The 18,625-nt window shown below is 44.4% G+C and overlaps 1 protein-coding gene across 1 annotated transcript in view; it reads left to right on the top strand.

The window, feature by feature from the left end:
- Positions 1–18,625, top strand: part of slc24a3 (solute carrier family 24 member 3) — a 172,826-nt gene that overhangs the window by 19,809 nt on the left and 134,392 nt on the right. Inside the window, exon 2 of the mRNA XM_077236978.1 lies at positions 16,197–16,337. Coding sequence (XP_077093093.1) covers positions 16,197–16,337 — 141 coding nt within the window. The remainder of the gene's footprint in view (positions 1–16,196; positions 16,338–18,625) is intronic.

The following is an 18,625-nucleotide window of genomic DNA, read 5'->3' as shown; positions in this document are numbered from 1 at the left end:
AGACAGGCACTTGTTACTATGGCGCCGTGGGTATAGTGTTCCCACAGCATCTCGACGCAGCTCGAGTTCCTTTGAAAGGGGAACGTCTCAGGTTGCGTCGCCCCCGCCATACTCTCTGCATGCCTGTGATCGAGTTGCTTCGGCCTATCAGAAGCTAGCGCGGTCTGTTTTCAGGTATGCTTTATAGTTTCCTGGTCGATGACGTCACCCGCCTATGACGTCTCCTCTCTCCATTGGACTGATTATACACGTGCTTCATGATGCAATCCCACAGCGTCTCGATGCAGCGTCTCATTCCCGCTTCAAGGAACCTGGGTTACAGTTGTAACCTGAGATGATATCTATACTTGTGCAGTTAGTGGTATTTGTCATTGTTTTAAGATGGGCTAAAAGTGTTAGTATAGGAGGGTGCCCAAAACAAGCCATTACTCTAAAAGAACAATATCTGAACACAGAAGAACCAGACAGCTGGGATGTAGGAAGAGATTTTGTGGTCCTATGCCACCAAGACAAATGTTGTAAGGCACAATTCAATGCAGTTGTGTGTGCAGGGGCGTCGGACTGGGGGTAAAACCAGTACTGATTACCAGGGCCCCAAGGGGAGAGAGGGCCCTTGAAAAGTCTGGAATATATTTTATTTGGAACATGGGGCCCGGGATCTTGTGCTACGCCCCTGTCTGTGTGTCAAAAATCAAACACTCCTTTCGCTTCAGAAATACTGTGTAATATGGTGCTAGTATCAGTAGGACTGCTTTTCATCATCAGGGACTGGACATCTTGTTAAAACAGAAGGAATAATGTGACATCTGACAACCTTCAGCAAATATCTAAGAGGAGAAAAAAGATTATTTGGGAGAATAGACCACAGCCCCTTCTGAAAAGTGTGTGAAGCTAATAAATGCTTCAAAATATGGGATTTGAAATGTGGAGTTTGAATATAAAATTACTTTGCTATGGAAAGTAAGATGGTTGATAATGTGGAGTTTGTCCTATGGAGTGTGATTGACAACCTGACTGTTGCAGTTTATTGACTCTATTTGTGATCTGATGAACTTTAGGCGATCTTGGTGAAGTGATTATTGTATCTGCTAAAAATTAATGTAACTATAGCAATGTGCAATGATGTGTACAAAATGTAAATTATTCAAAATCAGACTTAAGGATGTCCTGTATAATTAGGATAGTTGGGGTTCACCTGGCTTTAATCTGGTTTTAGTTCTAAAAATAACTAAATTAAAATATGCAAAATGTTGATACATTTCTTGACCTTCATTTCTGCAGGCATTTCCATATCTATTTTTGTGATTTAGCATGCATATGAAAAACCAAGACACCAGGGGCCGTATTCACAAAGAATTTTAAGGCTAAAAGTAGCTCCTAACTGGCGAATTTAGGAGCAACGCCTAAAAATAATGGGCGTGTCACTCCTAGCTTTAGGACTCCTATTTTTTTCACTAAGAGTAGGTCACGAAGCATTTTAGCCCAAAAAGTAGCACCTAAGTCTTGGACAGCTTAAAAGAAGTCGAGAGGACACCTAACTCACTAAGACCTATTCACAAAGGATTGTAGCGCATACCACCGCCTATCGCAGTCGTCCGGGGTCCTCCAAGCAGGAATGCTACATTGATCTGCAAACAAATCCTCTCCCATGTCTCACGCTTAGTTTTACTTGATATCCCAGTGTCGAATTTCCCTTTTATTTTATAAAAAAAAAATTTTTCAGCACCAACACCAAGCAGCAGTAACTGATCCTGCGTCCAGTTGGGCTTTCTTTTCCGTTTTGGCGAGTTCATAATCCACCGTCATTCAACTATTACATTACTTCAATAGGAGCAACATTTCCTTGCTTTAAGTAGTCTATTTAGGCTATGGAAGCTTGTTTCCGCCACAGAATGAAAAATAAAAAAGGTAATTGCGACTTTTCATATCTCGCAATTGTGAGATAAAAAGTCGCAATTATTTTTATTTATTTTTATTCAGTGGCGGAAACAAGCTTCCATACTAATAGGATGTCAATTAACCAAGCAAGTGTTAATGCAGGTGTCGTTTTTCATTATTAGGCAAGTGGCAGTTTCATTAGGGTATTAGGCTGCCTTAATTTAATTTAATTTAATTCACCACTTTTCTCTCTTTCTCTGCCTTTTTAGAATTACACTTCACTGGGGCCTGCACATACATGTCATTATATATGCATTTCGATGACATTACTATGATTATTTTGTGTAGGACACAGACATATTTAGATGTCGTAATTCCATGATTTGTTGCGTCTGTGTTATGTTCCGCATGATGGCCCTGTCATCTAACAACCAATCACCGTGATCATTGCGAGGAAACTCGTGCATGAGAATTGACGTCATCCATAGCAACGAAGACTCACTCTTAGTTTAGGAGTTGTCATTTTTCCTTACTAAGAGTAGGTCTGAAAGGCGTTGTGAATAACTTTTAAGAGAAAACTCCTAGCTAAAATATTTTAGTGTGATTAAGGGTGTATTCACACCTGCCATGTTTGGTTTGATTGAATCGACCTCTAGTTGGTTTACCCCCTTGGTGCGGACCTTTTGGGCAGGTGTGAATACAGCAATCAAACTCGGGTGCGGACCAAACAACCGAACCGAGACCCAGCTGAAGAGGTGGTCTCGGTACGGTTCCAAACGAACTCTGGTACGGTTCGTTTACGGTGTGAACATGAACCGACCCAATTGCAAGAAAGCACTGCGCCTTTGAGTTAACAGGCTTCCGTAGTCGGAGTTGCGTTATGGGAAAGTGATCTGTTGAAGCCTACTACATTCCATTCCGGCGTGCTGTCTGGCAACACGATACTGTTGCGCGTCTTTCTGCGCGTCGTGTGTGCATCATTGGAATGGAATGAATGAATGAATGAGTGACAGGGCTCTCAAGTGTCACGCAACACCAGAGGAGACACGCTTGATTCCTGCCGGTTCCACAGTGAGAGCTGCGCGGCCAGAGTTTTGGGCGCTGCGGCATATTAAATATATTACTATTACAAATAATTTTTCAGCGTGAGAAATATAATGTGTGGCGGGAGAGCGTGACAAAAGACCGAAATGAGTGACTGTCACGCTCTCCCGCCACACATAATAGTAATATATTAAATATGCCGCAGCGCCCAAAACTCACTGTGGAACCGGCAGGAATCAAGCGCGTCTCCTCTGGTGTTGTTAGCCAATCAGAAAATAGCACTATTGTATCTGGGTAAGATTTAACGCAACAACCAATGACACCGCGTCAGCACGACACACGTGTGGTTTTGTTTACAAATTTTGGTTCACTTGCAAAAAGAGCAGTGTGAAAGCGAACCGTACCAAAAAAAAAAATGATTTGGTCCGGACCAAAGCAATAGAACTATCGGACTTTCCTGGTGTGAATACACCCTTAGGAGTACTCCTAGTGGTAAAATAAAATTCTTTGTGAATACGGCCCCAGAAGACTGGGAAAAAAAGACTACTGTAAAAAGGTGGGGGATGCTACACTGAGTGACGCCCCAGAAACCAACTCTCTAACTGTTTTTCCCAGAGCCTCAAAGCTCTCTGACCGCCCCTCCAGTCCTTTGAAGATTGTTTGGTGGAGATGAGGCTCTTGTCCAGTTCTTCTGGCTGACAGCAGACATGCACAGCAGGAGTCACACTGCCAGCAGTCACTAATGAGACTATTAATGGCCTGCCACATCCATAAACGGCCAATTACTGATACCCAATCACTGACTTTATATATAACCACTATAGATTCACTCCTGATGGTTTGTTTAATCATTCACCTGATAGTCTGATTATTAACTACACTGTATGATTCTCAGACAAGACTGTTCCGAGCGGTCCACACGTTTCCATCAAGACCCACCTCTACCTCCAATACTTTTAACACCCGATAAATTCCATATGGGCTTCATGTGTAGTTTCTTTATTTGTATTGATTCTATATTCAAGGTGGTTTCAAACCTTTTTAATGCCAAAGTTCCCACAAAGATGATGATCCCCTGGTGAATTATCAAGGCATTCTCTGTACGGTAGCAATCATTTATTGGTAAATATTTTATTTTATTTTATTCAAACCAAAATAAATTATTAATAAGTATTATATGGAAAATATTAGTATTAATTATATGATTCATTTTTCATAACTCAAATGAATTTATTTAGTTATTTCCCCTAAAACAAAAATATTGGTCTAAAGCCCCACTTTTTTCTCTCTCTCTTTCTGAAATTTTCCACTGACTACATAGCAGTCCCTTTGGGGTCCCTGTTCCCCAATTTGAAACCCCCTCTCTGCTCTAATCCAAGCAGATGTTTGTCTTCTGCAATGTCACTAATATAATACAGTGTTTCCAGAGGTCCTTCTGGTTTGCTTGCAACTCTCCTCTCCATAACTTTTTTTGACTAGTACTGTCACATATTCAAGTTTTCACCTAATGAAGATAAACTAGGTAATTACGGGTTTGGCAGAGTGGAAGTATGCAGTGTTATATTTATCCGTTTTGACAGTATGGGGTCGGATGTGTAGGGCAGTCTGAATATATAGGATAGAATTTCCTGGGTAGTTCCTCTTCGCAACAGCTGCTATCTGGGACAGTCATCTGTGGGACAGGTCCTCAGGTGATGTGCTGCAGATGTGGCTAGATGGAGCAATCTATTTTCTCTTTTACAGTGTTAAAAGTATACAGCACATGCATCTGCTAGCTTTCTTCATAGAAATAGCAGTATAGCACTGTTAGTGACAGGCTTTATGTCTGATGTGGACCATAAATTCTCTGGGCAGATACTGTACCGGTATTGTACAAAGAGGAAGATGAATACGTTGAAATAATTACCCATTTTAAAAATTCATTGTTTGTACAAATAATGATAATTTTGTATATAATTCTGTCTGGTGCCACTAGTGCCACAAATATTAAACACTTCCCCTTTTACGATTTATTCTTATGAACAGGTGACCAGTGTTCACTTGTGTAAGAAACGTCTTTGGTTACGTATGTAACCCTCGTTCCCTGAGTAGGGAACGGAGACGTTACGTCGGATGACGACGAATGGGGTTTCGCTTAGAACACCTATCGACTTCGAGTATTACAAAATGAGCCAATGGCAAAGAAATGCCATGGGTCTGCGGAATTTGCATAGCGTATCTCTGCCTTACCTCGTGGGTATAAAAGGAGGACGCCGGCAACATGCAGATATGTTTCTTCGCTGAGGAGCCAAGACTGAGCTCAGGCGATCCCCGCGGTACAGCGGAAAGTGGCAGGAAGACGTAACGTCTCCGTTCCCTACTCAGGGAACGAGGGTTACATACGTAACCAAAGACGTTCCCTTTCGTTGTCACTCCGAGTTACGTCGGATGACGACGAATGGGGTTACCAGTCTAATCACGCCACCTTCTCAGCTGTCTTCCAGTGCCCTGCGTAAATCGAGATCCCTGTTGTAGACTGGACGAAGGACTCCATTTATCACAGGAATACCAAGGTACACTGGGAAGCATATCCCAAGCTAGGGGAAGTATGCAATTAATGCCAACCCAGAGGGGGGGGGGGGGGGTTGGTCTTAGAGAATACACATATGACCCGAAGGAAACATATGGAGAACACTGGGGTATCCAGCCGCAGGTGGAATATTTCAACCCCAGGGGTGGCAAGGTGCCTTGCCAAGGGAAAGACACATGCTCAGAGAGGCTTAAAGTGGAAATACACATGTGGGGGTCGCTCAGAGCAGGGACCATGCACATGGGAGGCACCTAGCCGACGCGCAGGCAATAGACACTGGCGCCGACGTCAGGAGTGCTGGAGGAACTCAGGGCTTTCGGAGAAGCTCACCTGAGGAGAAATCGCACATATCCAGTCCGTGGAGTGGAATGGCGAGCAAGCGCAGACACCTGAGCGGGTCCAGTACTAGCTGGTTGAAGCGAGCACATGAGAGGAGAGCGCGTACTGGACAGAGCAGTGCCAAGGCTGGGTCTGCCTCCTCCGGGGGCAGCGCTTGCAGGTTCACCACCTGGTCCCGGAAGGGAGTGGTAGGAACCTTGGGCACATATTCAGGCCTCGGTATCAGGATCACGTGAGAGTAAGCCGGCCCGAATTCCAGGCACGCTTCGTCAACAGAGAATGCATGCAGGTCCCCTACCCTCTAGATGGAGGCCAGTGCAACCAGGAGCGCTGTCTTCATAGACAGGAATTTAAGCTTGACTGATTGCAGGGGCTCAAATGGAGCACTCTTCAGGGCAGTTAGAACCACTGAGAGGTCCCAAGAGGGAACGAGAGGAGGGCGAGGCGGATTTAGTCTCCTCGCTCCTCTCAGGAACCTGATGACCAGGTCGTGCTTCCCCACCGACTTACCTTCGATGAGGTCATGGTGTGCGGCAATAGCGGCAACATAGACCTTCAGGGTGGAGGGAGACAGCCTTCGCTCCAGCCCCTGTTGAAGGAAGGAAAGCACAACGCTGATTGAGCATCTCCGGGGGTCTTCTCGGTGAGAAGAGCACCAGCTGACGAAGAGGTTCCACTTCAACGCATAGACGTGTCTCGTGGACACGCCCTAGCGGAAGTGATGGTAGCCACCACCGCTGGTGGTAGGGTACTCAAACCTGCCTCGTCCCGTCGAGGAGCCACAAGTGGAGGTTCCAGAGATCGGGACGAGGGTGCCATAGGGTGCCCCGTCCCTGAGAAAGAAGGTTCTTCCTCAGAGGGATCGGCCAGGGAGATGCTGTCGCGAGGAGTACTAGTTCGGGGAACCAGGTCCGGTTGGGCCAGTAAGGGGCAACCAGGATGACCTGCTCCTCGTCCTCCCTGACCTTGCGCAAGGTATGCGTAAGAAGGCTCACTGGGGGAATGCATATTTGCGGCCCCGCGGCCAGCTGTGCGCCAGTGCATCCGTGCCGAGCGTGCCCTCGGTCAGGGAATAATACAGGTCGCAATGGGTCGAGTCGTGAGAGGCAAACAGGTCTATCTGTGCGTCCCCGAACTGGTCCCAAATCAGCTGAACCGACTGGGGATGGAGTCGCCATTCTCCAGGGAGGGGCTGAAGCCGTGAGAGCTCGTCGGCTGCACAGTTCAGGACTCTGGGAATGAAAATGGCTCGAAGCGACCTCAGATGCTTCTGACTCCATAAGAGGAGGTGGCGGGCGAGTTGCGACATACGGCGCGAGCGTAGACCACCTTGACGGTTGATGTACGCTACTGTGGCGGTATTGTCTGATCGGACTAGTACGTGTTGACCCCTGAGCAACGCCCGGAAGCGGTGCAGGGCAAGGCGTACTGCCAGCAACTCGAGGCAATAGACATGCCATACTGCTCAACACTACATGCGAGAATCACTGAGCTTCAGGAGCAACCTTGCTCAACACCTAAGTGTGTAGAAATTCACTGAACTTCAGGAGCATTTCAGGTCCACACCTGGGTGTGATAAATCTCACAGAAAAACATGAGAGTGTGACAGCATGTCCATTGCGCATGGCGCCCCAGCCCGTGGAGGCATCTGTTGAGACAACAACATGCCGGGAAGCTCGTTCCAGGGGCACTCGGGCCCGTAGAAAACTGAGGTTCGACCACGGGGTGAGTACTGACGGCAGGTCGGAGTAACTGGTACTCGGAGGGTGCCGTGTTGCCATGCCCACCTCGGGACTCGGTCGCGAAGCCAAAGCTGAAGCGGTCTCATATGAAGCAATCTGAGCGGCGTACCACGGCTGCAGATGCCATATGCCCCAGGAGCCTCTGAAAAAACTTCAGTGGAACCGCACTCTTGCGCTTGATAGTCTCAGGCAAGTCAGCAATGGCTGAGTGGAGAAGGCGGCCAAGTCCATACCGAGAAAAGAGCTCCTCTGCATGGGGCAAAGTTTACTCCTTTCCCAGTTGACCCGAAGGCCCAGACGAGCTAGGTGCCGGAGCACTGGGTCCCTGAATTCGCAAACCTGGTCTCAGGAGTGAGCTTAAGACAGCCAGTCACCGAGATAGTTCAGGATGCGAACCCCGTGTTCCCATGGAGAAACAAGGCCTGCCTCAACAACCTTAGTGAAGGCACGAGGAGACAGGGCTAGCCCAAATGGGAGAACAGCGTACTGATATGCGCGTGCCCTGACAGCAAACCGTAGGTATGGTCAGAGTCGAAGGAGAACGGAGACATAAAAGTAGGCGTCCTTCAGGTCGATCGCTGCAAACCAATCCTGTGGCCGCACACATCCAGAAATGCGTTTGGCCAGGAGCATCTTGAACGGCAGCCTGTGAAGGGAGCGCTTCCGATGCGTAGATCCAGGATTGGCCGTAACCCACCTGACTTCTCCGGGACAATGAGGTAGGGACTGTAAACCCGGACCTCATCTCGGCTGGAGGAACAGTCTCAATCGCACCCATCGCCAGTAGGGTAGCAACCTCCGCTCTCATGATAGGGGCATAGCCACTGACCAAAGTGGAGCAGACTCCCCTGAAGCGGGGAGGAGACCGTGCGAACTGAATCGCAAGCCAAGCCGATGGTTCGCGCGACCCAGCGGAACAGAAGGGAAGCTCTAGGCAGGCTCCCAACTGTGCCAGCGGCGTCAAGAACCACAGACGTCCCCCCGGTGGTGCAGCGAAGCGGAATGACCGGCCCAGACGTCGACGGCATAGCGGCCCGGTGTGGGGGCAAGGTCAAAACCGCACCCTGACAGAGGAGGCCAGGGAAGGACCAGCGTTCAGCGGGGGCCTGCTCTGTCAGGGGTCTGGCGACAGAGGGGGACAGGGGCGAAGCGGTCCGTGGACGGCACGCAGTGTCAACCGCCTCTGGGACAGAGGGGGACGAGGAGAGCACGGCTTGTGGGCGGTGCTCTGTGTCGTCCGAGAACTCTATATGCTCAGAGACGAGAGGGTCAGTTCTTTCTGAATAAGGATTCTTCGCCAGCCCTCCACCGGGGAAAGGAGTGGCCCTGCTACCAACTCCTGGAAAGAAATGAGTCTCATCTCTGAGCAGCCCATCTCAAAAGTGCCGCTTAACCCAGCGTTTAGCGGGGGGCGGGGCTGGAGAGGGCTGTGGCATCCCCCCTACGGTCTTCCAGAGCCAGGCCCGGTGAACGGGAGGGTTGGAACCGTAGGAGGGCGCCTTCGGCGGTGGGCAGACCATGAGCATCTGGGTCAGGTAGACCAGCAGAACGGTCATGGGATGCAGTGAGGCGGCTGCCTGTCCTGTGGCACTATAGGATTTCGCCACAGATTACTGTAGACGAAAAGAACTACAGGCTTTGGACGGGTGCTTAGGATTGCGCCGGGAAGCACTCGGAGGACACAGTAGCATGGCAACAGAGCGTTCAACCGGGGGGACCCCAGTGTACCCATGGGCAGCGGCCCCTGAGGGGAGGAAAGGCGGATGAGACCAACAAGCGGACCCGTGATCTCCTCATGCACGTCCGGAAGGAAAGATATTGTGGTTTGCCGTGGACGCGGGTTGGCGGCCTCACCCAAAAACCAATCGTCCCGGGAAAGCATGGCCGTCATCTCCGGATCAGACTCAGGCACAGCCGTATGCACACCAGAGGGTGGCAGCTGTGACGAGTCGTCATTTCCAGAAGAATCAAGCCCACCTAGTGATGCTGCTACAGACACAGCATCATCCTCTGTAGCTTCAAATGAAAACACACGGGCCACCCGAGGCTAGACTCGTGGAATCATCAGTTCGCTAGTGGGCACCGTCATTAAAGAGGGGGGCTGGGGTTGCGGACACAGAGTCGGCGCCTTGTTCCAGACCAACACCCTCAGGTCACCCTGGCCACCAGCCGAAGATCGGGGGTGGATGAGGGGACTCTCACTCTTGCGAGTTCACCGAGTCTCGACCTATATATGACGCGATGATCACGTTCCCAGAGAGAACATGAGTCATCCACGAGCGCTGTTCAAGCATGATCAAAGCCCAAACACACTAGACAGCGCTCGTGCCCATCAGAGTCCGATACCAGTCCGCTGCAATCAGAAATGCACGGGCGAGCCGTCTTTAAAAAGACGTGCCGCGTGCAAGCTCTTTTAAGAGAGGAGAAAAAAACTCTGCGATGTTGAAGCACACAGGGAGACACACACACACTGGCAGATCACTGCACAGATCAGCAGGCACTGTGAGTTCGGAGACCAACATCGGAGAGAGAAGCTCGTCTCGTAGAGCGAAGTCAGAGATGACTGTGGAGTGAAGAAATATTCTTGGCTCCGAAGCGAAAACATATCTGCATGTTGCCGGCGTCCTCCTTTTATTCCCACGAGGTAAGGCGGAGATACGCTATGCAAATTCCGCAGACCCATGGCATTTCTTTGCCATTGGCTCGTTTTGTAATAATCGAAGTCGATAGGTGTTCTAAGCGAAACCCCATTCGTCGTCATCCGACGTAACTCGGAGTGACAGCGAAAGGGAACTTCAATTAACTGCCTCTAAATGAGTGTTTTATACACTACTGCAGGTAAAAAGATTTTGATGTGTAGTAAAAAACTAAAGGAGGACTCTTGGGAATGATGATCAGTAAATTCTGTGGCTCTCTTTAGAGCATGTGCACCTAGAGGCTTTATTATTAATTACTTAGACAAGACCAAAATACTACTAAGAAGTAAATAAGACCCTGCTCCGTTAATGACGCTGTCCATTACAGTATCATATTTGAGTAAATCTTAAATGACCCTAATTGTTGGGTGCTAAAGATGCTAAAGTCGTCCTACTTTTCAATTAATTTATAGTTAATAATATCAAATAATATCAATTTTACAGCATCCCCTGAATTAGCACTGCAGTAAAAAGAGTAAACTTGCATAATCTGTCTTAGTCATGTTTGCTCTCTGTGGAATTACTTGAACATCAGGGCGAGCACCTACAGCTCTTTTCTGTAGAGAGAGGTCCGTTGCCGTAATGCATCCTTGTCTTTCAGCTGCATTTTTATGCTATTTTATCGTAAAACAGAGTATTTAAGGCGTGTTTATCTCTAGGATCCGGGCATTAACATCATGCTAGAAGTCTTTTGCTTTATGACATGCACCAATGTTGTCTTTGTACATATGACAAAAGGGGGATACAGAACACTGCATGTTTAGACTGTAGTTTTACATGTGGAAATGGTCATTGATTCTTGGTTGTACATTTTCTAATAAAGGTGATGGTACTGACATGCTGTGGGCTCTGGTGCAGTTGAACATAGAGACCTTTTTATTAGTTAGAAGTGACTAAACTGCCTTTGTCTATGTATGCTGGTTAAATATATATTGAGATTGTCCTCACAATTTCTAGTTATAAATATTGTCTCTTGATCACCAAGGCATTTATTTAAACAAAAATACCTTGAAACAGTAATATAGTGAAATATTATTACAATCTAACTGTTTTGTATTTTAGTATATTTAAAAATGTAATTTGTTCCTGTAATGGCAAAGCTAAATCTTCAGTATCATTACTCCAGTCTTCAGTGTCACGTGATCCTTCAGAACTTCAGAAATCATTCGAATATATGCTTATTTGCTGTTTAAGAAACATTTTTCTTTATTATCAATGTTTAAAGCAAATGTATAGTGCTGTTGTGCTGTTGAAAAAGCATTTATTTAAAATATAAATCTAATCATCTCAAATGACTACAAGTCATGGTTGTTCATTGGTCAAAAGGTGTGTGAACCTTGATTGTAACATAATATGTATTTCTAGACCACTTGGACATGATAATCCTACAAGTCACCATGTGTGCATTTTCAATCTTGGTGAGGGACTATCTCTTTAATGGGGTGTCTCGTAGGGGTTCCTTGGGCTCTCTGGTGCAGCTGCATGCTGAGACTTTCACATTCATTACTTAGTTCACACTGATCTGATATATCTTTTTAAAATCAGATTTTTTTGGGGTCAAGTGACATAGATACATATGTGGTCCTGAATCAGACCCGGACCTGATTTTTTTCAATGAGGCCGCAGTGTGAACAATCAAGGCGGATTTGATGCGACTTTTACGTCAATCTACGTCGACATTTGTCACAATTATGCGCCGGCGAAGCCCTAGACACAACAGACACAAACAGTAGCCTAACATTAAAAACTTGACTAGATATGGAGAACAGCGATGAAGCGAGTCAATGAGAGTGAGGTGTTAGATCTAAGTAGTATATGGGGAGAAATTTCAATTCAAGCTAGAAGGACCTACAATAACCGCTCCGTTTTTGAAAAAATTGCACACGAAATGGAAGAACGGGGACACAGGAGAACAGCGTCTCAGTGAAACTATTCACGTCATATTCCCACCACTCCTGGCTTCGTCTATGCATCCACACAGATCTCTGTAGTGAATTTGCAACCATAAACCCGCAAAAGTTTCCATTACACAAACATTATGAAATAAATGCGAATATGCTTACTTCCTCTATAACCTCCCGAACTTTAGTACAACCGCGTGCTGCGTCTGATGTCATTGTTATTGTTCTTTTGCGCATGCCGGTTAGTTTGAAACCTCAAACAGTTCACATTGCAATCAGATATAGGTCACATTTTAAAAGGTAATGTGAACAGCCAATCAAAAAATCGGATCTGAGCAAAAAATCAACGGGGCCTTAGAAATGCCTAAAATACTTCTGCTGAGTATCTCAGACACTCTTGTGTTATTATAAATGTTCAATTAGAATTACTCACATCTAGTTACACAAAAAATTATTCCTAAATCCAATCTCTTAATGCGACAGAAGCATTGTTGTTCTTCTTCTTCTTTTATGTGTGTGTGTGTGGGGGGGGGGGGGGGGCATTAAGATATTGGGTTTGTGCCTCATCTGTAGTATATTCTTTATCTCATACATGAATTTGTTTTATTCTCTAAGCGTGTACTACTGATGTCTATCCTTGTGTTTTTTGTGTGCGATTAGCCATGTTCATCAGAGCGTGATGTCGTCACTGTTCTCCTCTGTTCTCTGCAGTTACGTCACATCTCCATAGTAACTTCCTGCCTCCCCCCGCATGTGTGTGTGCCGTGTGCATTCTGGCTCGCTGCACAGGTAATGCCATTTCTGTGCAGCGTGTCAGAGAGAAACACAATATTTCCAATGAAGCTTGCACAATGAGCCACGGCTTTGCTCACTCTAATGGATCTGCTACTTTCCTCTCTAACATGTGTTTGTGGATGGAATCTGCATGGTTAATTACTTAGCCACTTTGTTGCATTTTAGCCCAGGAGAGTGAGAAATAAAGAAGACGGGGGGCAAATTCACTAAACAGTAGGACCATTTTGGCGAGCAAAAACCACACGCCATATTGATTAAGCACCAACAGTCCAGTTTACCAGGTTCTAAATGTAATAAGTTATGGTTGTACCATATTTTACACATTCTTCTTTCTTTTCTGCACTTTATTCATGACTCTATGTGACTCTAATGCTATTTGCTTTCTGAAATTAACATTGCTATTACCCATGAAAAGTGTTTTATAATCATGATAATCATATGATCATCAAATGTTTTTTGATTTCAGTCTTTCTCCATTCAGTTCAGTGGCCTCTGGGTACTCTTACTCAAATACTGTGTATAGCAAGATCATTATCACATTTGAGTAACACAAAGTACAATAAGCTTATCGTTTCGTATCGTCAGAACTCTCGTTTAAACAGCATACACAAGGGACATTTGACTAGGGACATTATTGACATTATTGATACTACTTGGAATAGGAATGCAACAGACGGTCTACCGGTCTAGTATTAAGCCTAGGGGAGTTGTGGCCTAATGATAAGAGAGTCAGACTTGTAACCTGTAGGTTGGGAAGTGACAGAGGTGCCACCTAACCCCCAATCGCTCCAGGGGCGCCACAGAAAAATGGCTGCCCACTGCTCCAGGTGTATGTGTCCATGGTTTGCAGTGTGTGTGCTCACTGCTCCTAATGGGTGTGCACTAACTTGGATGGGTTAAATGCAGGGGACAAATTCCAAATATGGGTTACCATACCTTCACATGTCAATTATTATTATTTTTTTTTAAATAAATAAAAAGGTTATTGAGCTGCTTACAATGTTATATGCAATAAAACAGCCTGCACAGCGACAGGAAATAAAAATGAGCACAAAAACCTGCCTAGTGACTACCTTACACAACCCCAAAGGTGGACCTGCGCTCAGGAGAGCAGACAAATTATTTGTAAGCACACTGCAACGGTCACAATATGACGTCACACTCTGTGCGTATGTTTAAAAAAAACATAGCCTACTTTAACATATAAATAACACTTTTTGAATAGCCCATTTAAAGTGTTTATTACAAATATATTACTAAATGCTACAAATGAATAAATGTAAATGAACAAACTTTTGCGTTGCATTTACAGTCTTGTGAAAACAGGAGGTGCTGCACGCTATTTCCTGCGCTTCTGATTCAGTATAGATTTTGTGAGCACATTTTTGCCACTACCTAATTTACATAATTTCTTTAGTGAATCACGTGCTAAAACAACTATTGTGTAGTGGTTTAATATGAACTATTCACAACTGTTCAAATAAGCAGCTCAATTAATTCTTAGTGAATTTCCCCCAGAAAAATGGAGGGTTCATATAGAGATAAGCAGGCTGTGTGGCTCAGTTTTGTATTTAGCTTGCTCATCTCTCATGTCCCAGACAGATCGCTGCTGTATCTTTACAATGAGGAAGACACTAAGGTGTCACATTTTCCAAAAGTGTCGCAACCATCTTCACTTCACTACATGATTCTTTTGACATCTCAAGGGGTGATGAATTATGAAACAGTTTTTCCTAGGAATGGCAGTTCCTGGATCAGTTTTTTTCAGGGTTTTTTTGTTGTTGTTGTTGATGAAGACAAACTCAAGTTTCCCATCAGTGCCAAAGAATAAGAACAGTGTGTTCTGACACTCTCAACCAGATCCCAGATCCGTATAACTGTATCACATCACAATGTCAAAATGCGTCACATCATAATGCACCACACAGCCCCGAAGCCCCATCTTGAGTGCTGTTTTTTCATAAATATAGAGGTTTTATTTATAGCGACTGTAGCGGTAAGTGGGGGCCAATGCTCTGAAAAGGGTTGCTCAGGAAGACGGTTAAGCGGAGTGGAGTAAGGGCAGAGGCGCTTGAGGACAGAGTGACCCAGATGACAGTGCTGCCAGAATAATCACCCCCTCCCAGACAAGCCCGGACCGAAGCGCTGCTGCAGGAGCGTTCGCCGCGTGATGTCATTTTTATTTCGCCTCGGCCTCACTCCGCACCACAGACGGCCCTCATGAATATTCTCCAGCTGACTTTCGGGGCTCTGTTGCTCACAGTAACACAAATGAGAAGTGGAGCCTGTGAGATTTTAACAGTATGTAACATTCCGGCTCGCTGTGTCCCTGTGAATGCGGTGTGAATAGGAGATATCACAGTAATACTAGGCTGAAACAGACAAACTTGCGCAAAACAACACTGCAAGGAGCCCAACTTAGATCTGTGACTCTGAGACTCAGCTGCGTTATGGATTTTAGTTTGTATTATAAGTTTGGCCAAAAATAGATTGGAAAAAAAATTGCAATCCTCACTTTGATATGCAGGGCCAATGCATTTCCAACAGGCATCAGTAATTAGTTGATGTCTAGAAAGGCAGACATTTCATAAGCCATCTCGACTCAGTTTTGTTTGGGAGTGTCACATCTACCAACCGTTTTTGCTGATATTTTGCTCTTCTGTTGCAGTTTTGTGGATAAAAGCATCTAGTAAATGAATAAATGTAAATTACTGTCACACTCACAGATTAAGAATGGAAGAGGGGTGACTGACTTTTCCATTTGAATGTATGTATAGTGTATATGTGTTGTCAAAATTACATCCAGTACACAAACTTATTATCGAAGTTATTTGCTGTAAGTTTAAGTGAATCACAGACAATTGCTTAGTTACACAATCACCATAGTTATCATTCAGCATTTGAAAGGTGTGGCTTTACGTTTGCTAAGGAAAATGTTTAGATCAGGATAATGTTCTTCAGTATGAGGAAAAGCTTTGCAACATATAACAAGATAATAATACTTTTATTCAGCAAGGACACATTATTGATCATAAGTAGCAGTAAACATTGCTTAATAATTGCTTTTATGCGTAATTTATTGGTTATTTTAGTACGTTTTGCAGGAGGATTGTCATTTTGGAGGGTTTGTGTCAAATATGACAATCTGTCTTATGTTTTACGACCAAAATACATCTGCTGTAGGTGAATCTAGCCATGGTTAATAGAAATGCTCATCCTGTGTGTTTTGCAGGTTATAGCCTCTCCAGTCTCTCAGCTGAAGACAGTGAGAAGTGGGAGAGTCGCAGGCTGCTGCAGGACTTTGACATTGACAGCAACTACACTGATGATGTGCAGGTTGGACCCAATGCTGAAAAGAACTGCACACCGCCTGGTAAGAGGTTTAACACCACACACACATAAATCCTCACACAATCTACCTGCTCTTTGAGTTCAAGAGAGCAGATGAAACAGGAAGATGATTGTTTTCTGTAGGGAACTTTTTCTGTTTTTTGTAGCATGACAGATGACTAATGTCACTATTAACTGGAAACAACATCACAATGTGATTAAGCAAGAAGTCGTGTGAAGTTTCAGTTCTGAAATTGTTTTTTGATGGTAGCATTTCCACATTGGGATGTGTATCAGACTTTAATGAACCTCGAAATCAAGTGATGCTTTTTAAAAACTTTTTGTCTCTTTTTTGTTCTCCACTGATTTGTGAGTTCACAAAGGTGTTAGTCCTGTATCAGGACTCTCCTGTCATCAGTTAATCAGACACCAACCCTTTTTTTGCGTTCTGAGTAATCTTGCTGACACAGACTTTGCTTTTGTTTCTTTTGGGGATCGCTGCAGGCTAGGGAACATAAAGTGTATTTCAAACTATAGAGACCAGTGAGCCGTGGCCAGGTCAAAGGTTAAACATGGATTTCTGGCCAAGTTGAAGACCAGACATGTTACCTAATTAAGACATTAACCTCTACTAATGGGGTCTATAAAAGTAAAGCTGCGCTAAGGAAAGTCATTGTCCAAATTTAATAGAACTCTATCAGCTGCTAAGACTGATTTTGATTTGCAATTTGGTTGATTTCTGTAGGAGATCTCATGGTAAACAGTTTCACACCTACTTTTAATTTCTAACAGAATTAGTATAAACAATTTGACGTTTCCAATCTGTTCGTCATTATTTTTCCTCATTGTTATTCATTGTTTATTTGCACAGTTGGTGTAGATCTGCTGTGTAATTTGATTCACGAGGCTACATTTTGCTCCACACTCTTGGACAATGTGAAGAGGCCAATTAGAACAGGTTTGAGGGAAACGCAAGGGGTCAAAGGGGTCATCGATACTCTGTAGAACTATTGATTGACCGTCTCCCTATTCTTTCAAAGCCCTCCTCTTTCCCCCCTGCAATGTGTTTACCATAGACGGGGTTCTACTACAGCACCCTGTTAGTATCTAATTCCGTTTCACTTTACTCAGTTTGTTTTTTGCTCAGGAACTTTATGCATATTCATATAGTCACAGTCAGCACTAGTTTTTATCATCTTCGCCGGCTAGCCAAAGTTAAAACATTTTTAAGTAGAGACAGCTTTGAGACAGTCATTCATCATTTCATTTCCACAAGGTTGGACTACTGCAACTCACTATATGTCAGGCTCCCTCAGTCCGCAATTCCTCGGATTCAAATGGTCCAAAACGCGGCTGCCCGTTTGCTCACCGGCAGCCGTAAACATGATCATATTACCCCAATTCTGCGCTCTCTATACTGGCTACCAGTCCGATATCGAATTGACTTTAAAATCTTAACTTTCACCTACAAAGCCCGTTGTAATCAAGCTCCCAAATATCTCTCTGACTTGGTCGTACCTCACAATCCACCCAGAATACTTCGGTCTAGAGATCAACATCTTCTGTCCGTCCCTCGATCTCGCTTACGATGCAGAGGTGATCGAGCTTTTGCAGTGGCTGGCCCTAAGTTGTGTGCCACTACAAGTTAGAACTACTTCTACATTAACTGAATTCAAATCCATGCTTAAAACTCATCTTTTCTCTTGTGCTTTCAATTCTTTGTAGCTCTACAGTGCTTATTGTCTTAATCTTTATTTTAATTTTTCTATCAAAAATATTACTGTTTTCTATTTTTTTAATATATGTAATTTAATCCTGTGATGGCAAAGCAATTTTTTAGCAGATATCAATGCAGTCTACAGTCTCACATGATCCCATCAGAAAGCATTCGAATATGCTGATTTGCTGCTCAAGAAAAAAAATTATTATTATAATTTTGGAAACAGTTGTGCAGCTTAATATTTTTTGTGGAATCTGTGATACATTTTGGTCAGGATTTTTTAATGAATAGAAACTTCAAAAGAGCAGAACTTATTTGAAATAGGCCTCTTTTATGTGTCCTTGATTAATAAAAGTATTCATTTATTATTTAAAAAATCTTACTGACCTCAAACTTATGAATGGTAGTAAATATTGTTCAAATTGAAATCGGTTAAAAATAATTGCACAAATGGCTCAAAAAGAGTGAAGTTGATTATGGGAATTATTTGAGTGTTATTTGTTTGCAGATGCCACTTAGTTTGATATTTAGTTTTTAATGCAATGAAACTATGCGTATATTGTTAAACGTGGCTAGAGTGTACTTAGGGGCCACTGTCGTAAATACTGTTA

This window comes from Siphateles boraxobius, unplaced genomic scaffold (assembly GCF_051911475.1).
Source record: "Siphateles boraxobius isolate OS27281-9 unplaced genomic scaffold, OSU_SipBor_1 20, whole genome shotgun sequence".
Lineage (NCBI taxonomy): Eukaryota > Metazoa > Chordata > Actinopteri > Cypriniformes > Leuciscidae > Siphateles > Siphateles boraxobius.
Note: the sequence above shows the minus strand (reverse complement) of the source record. Positions and strands in the feature narration are given on the sequence as shown.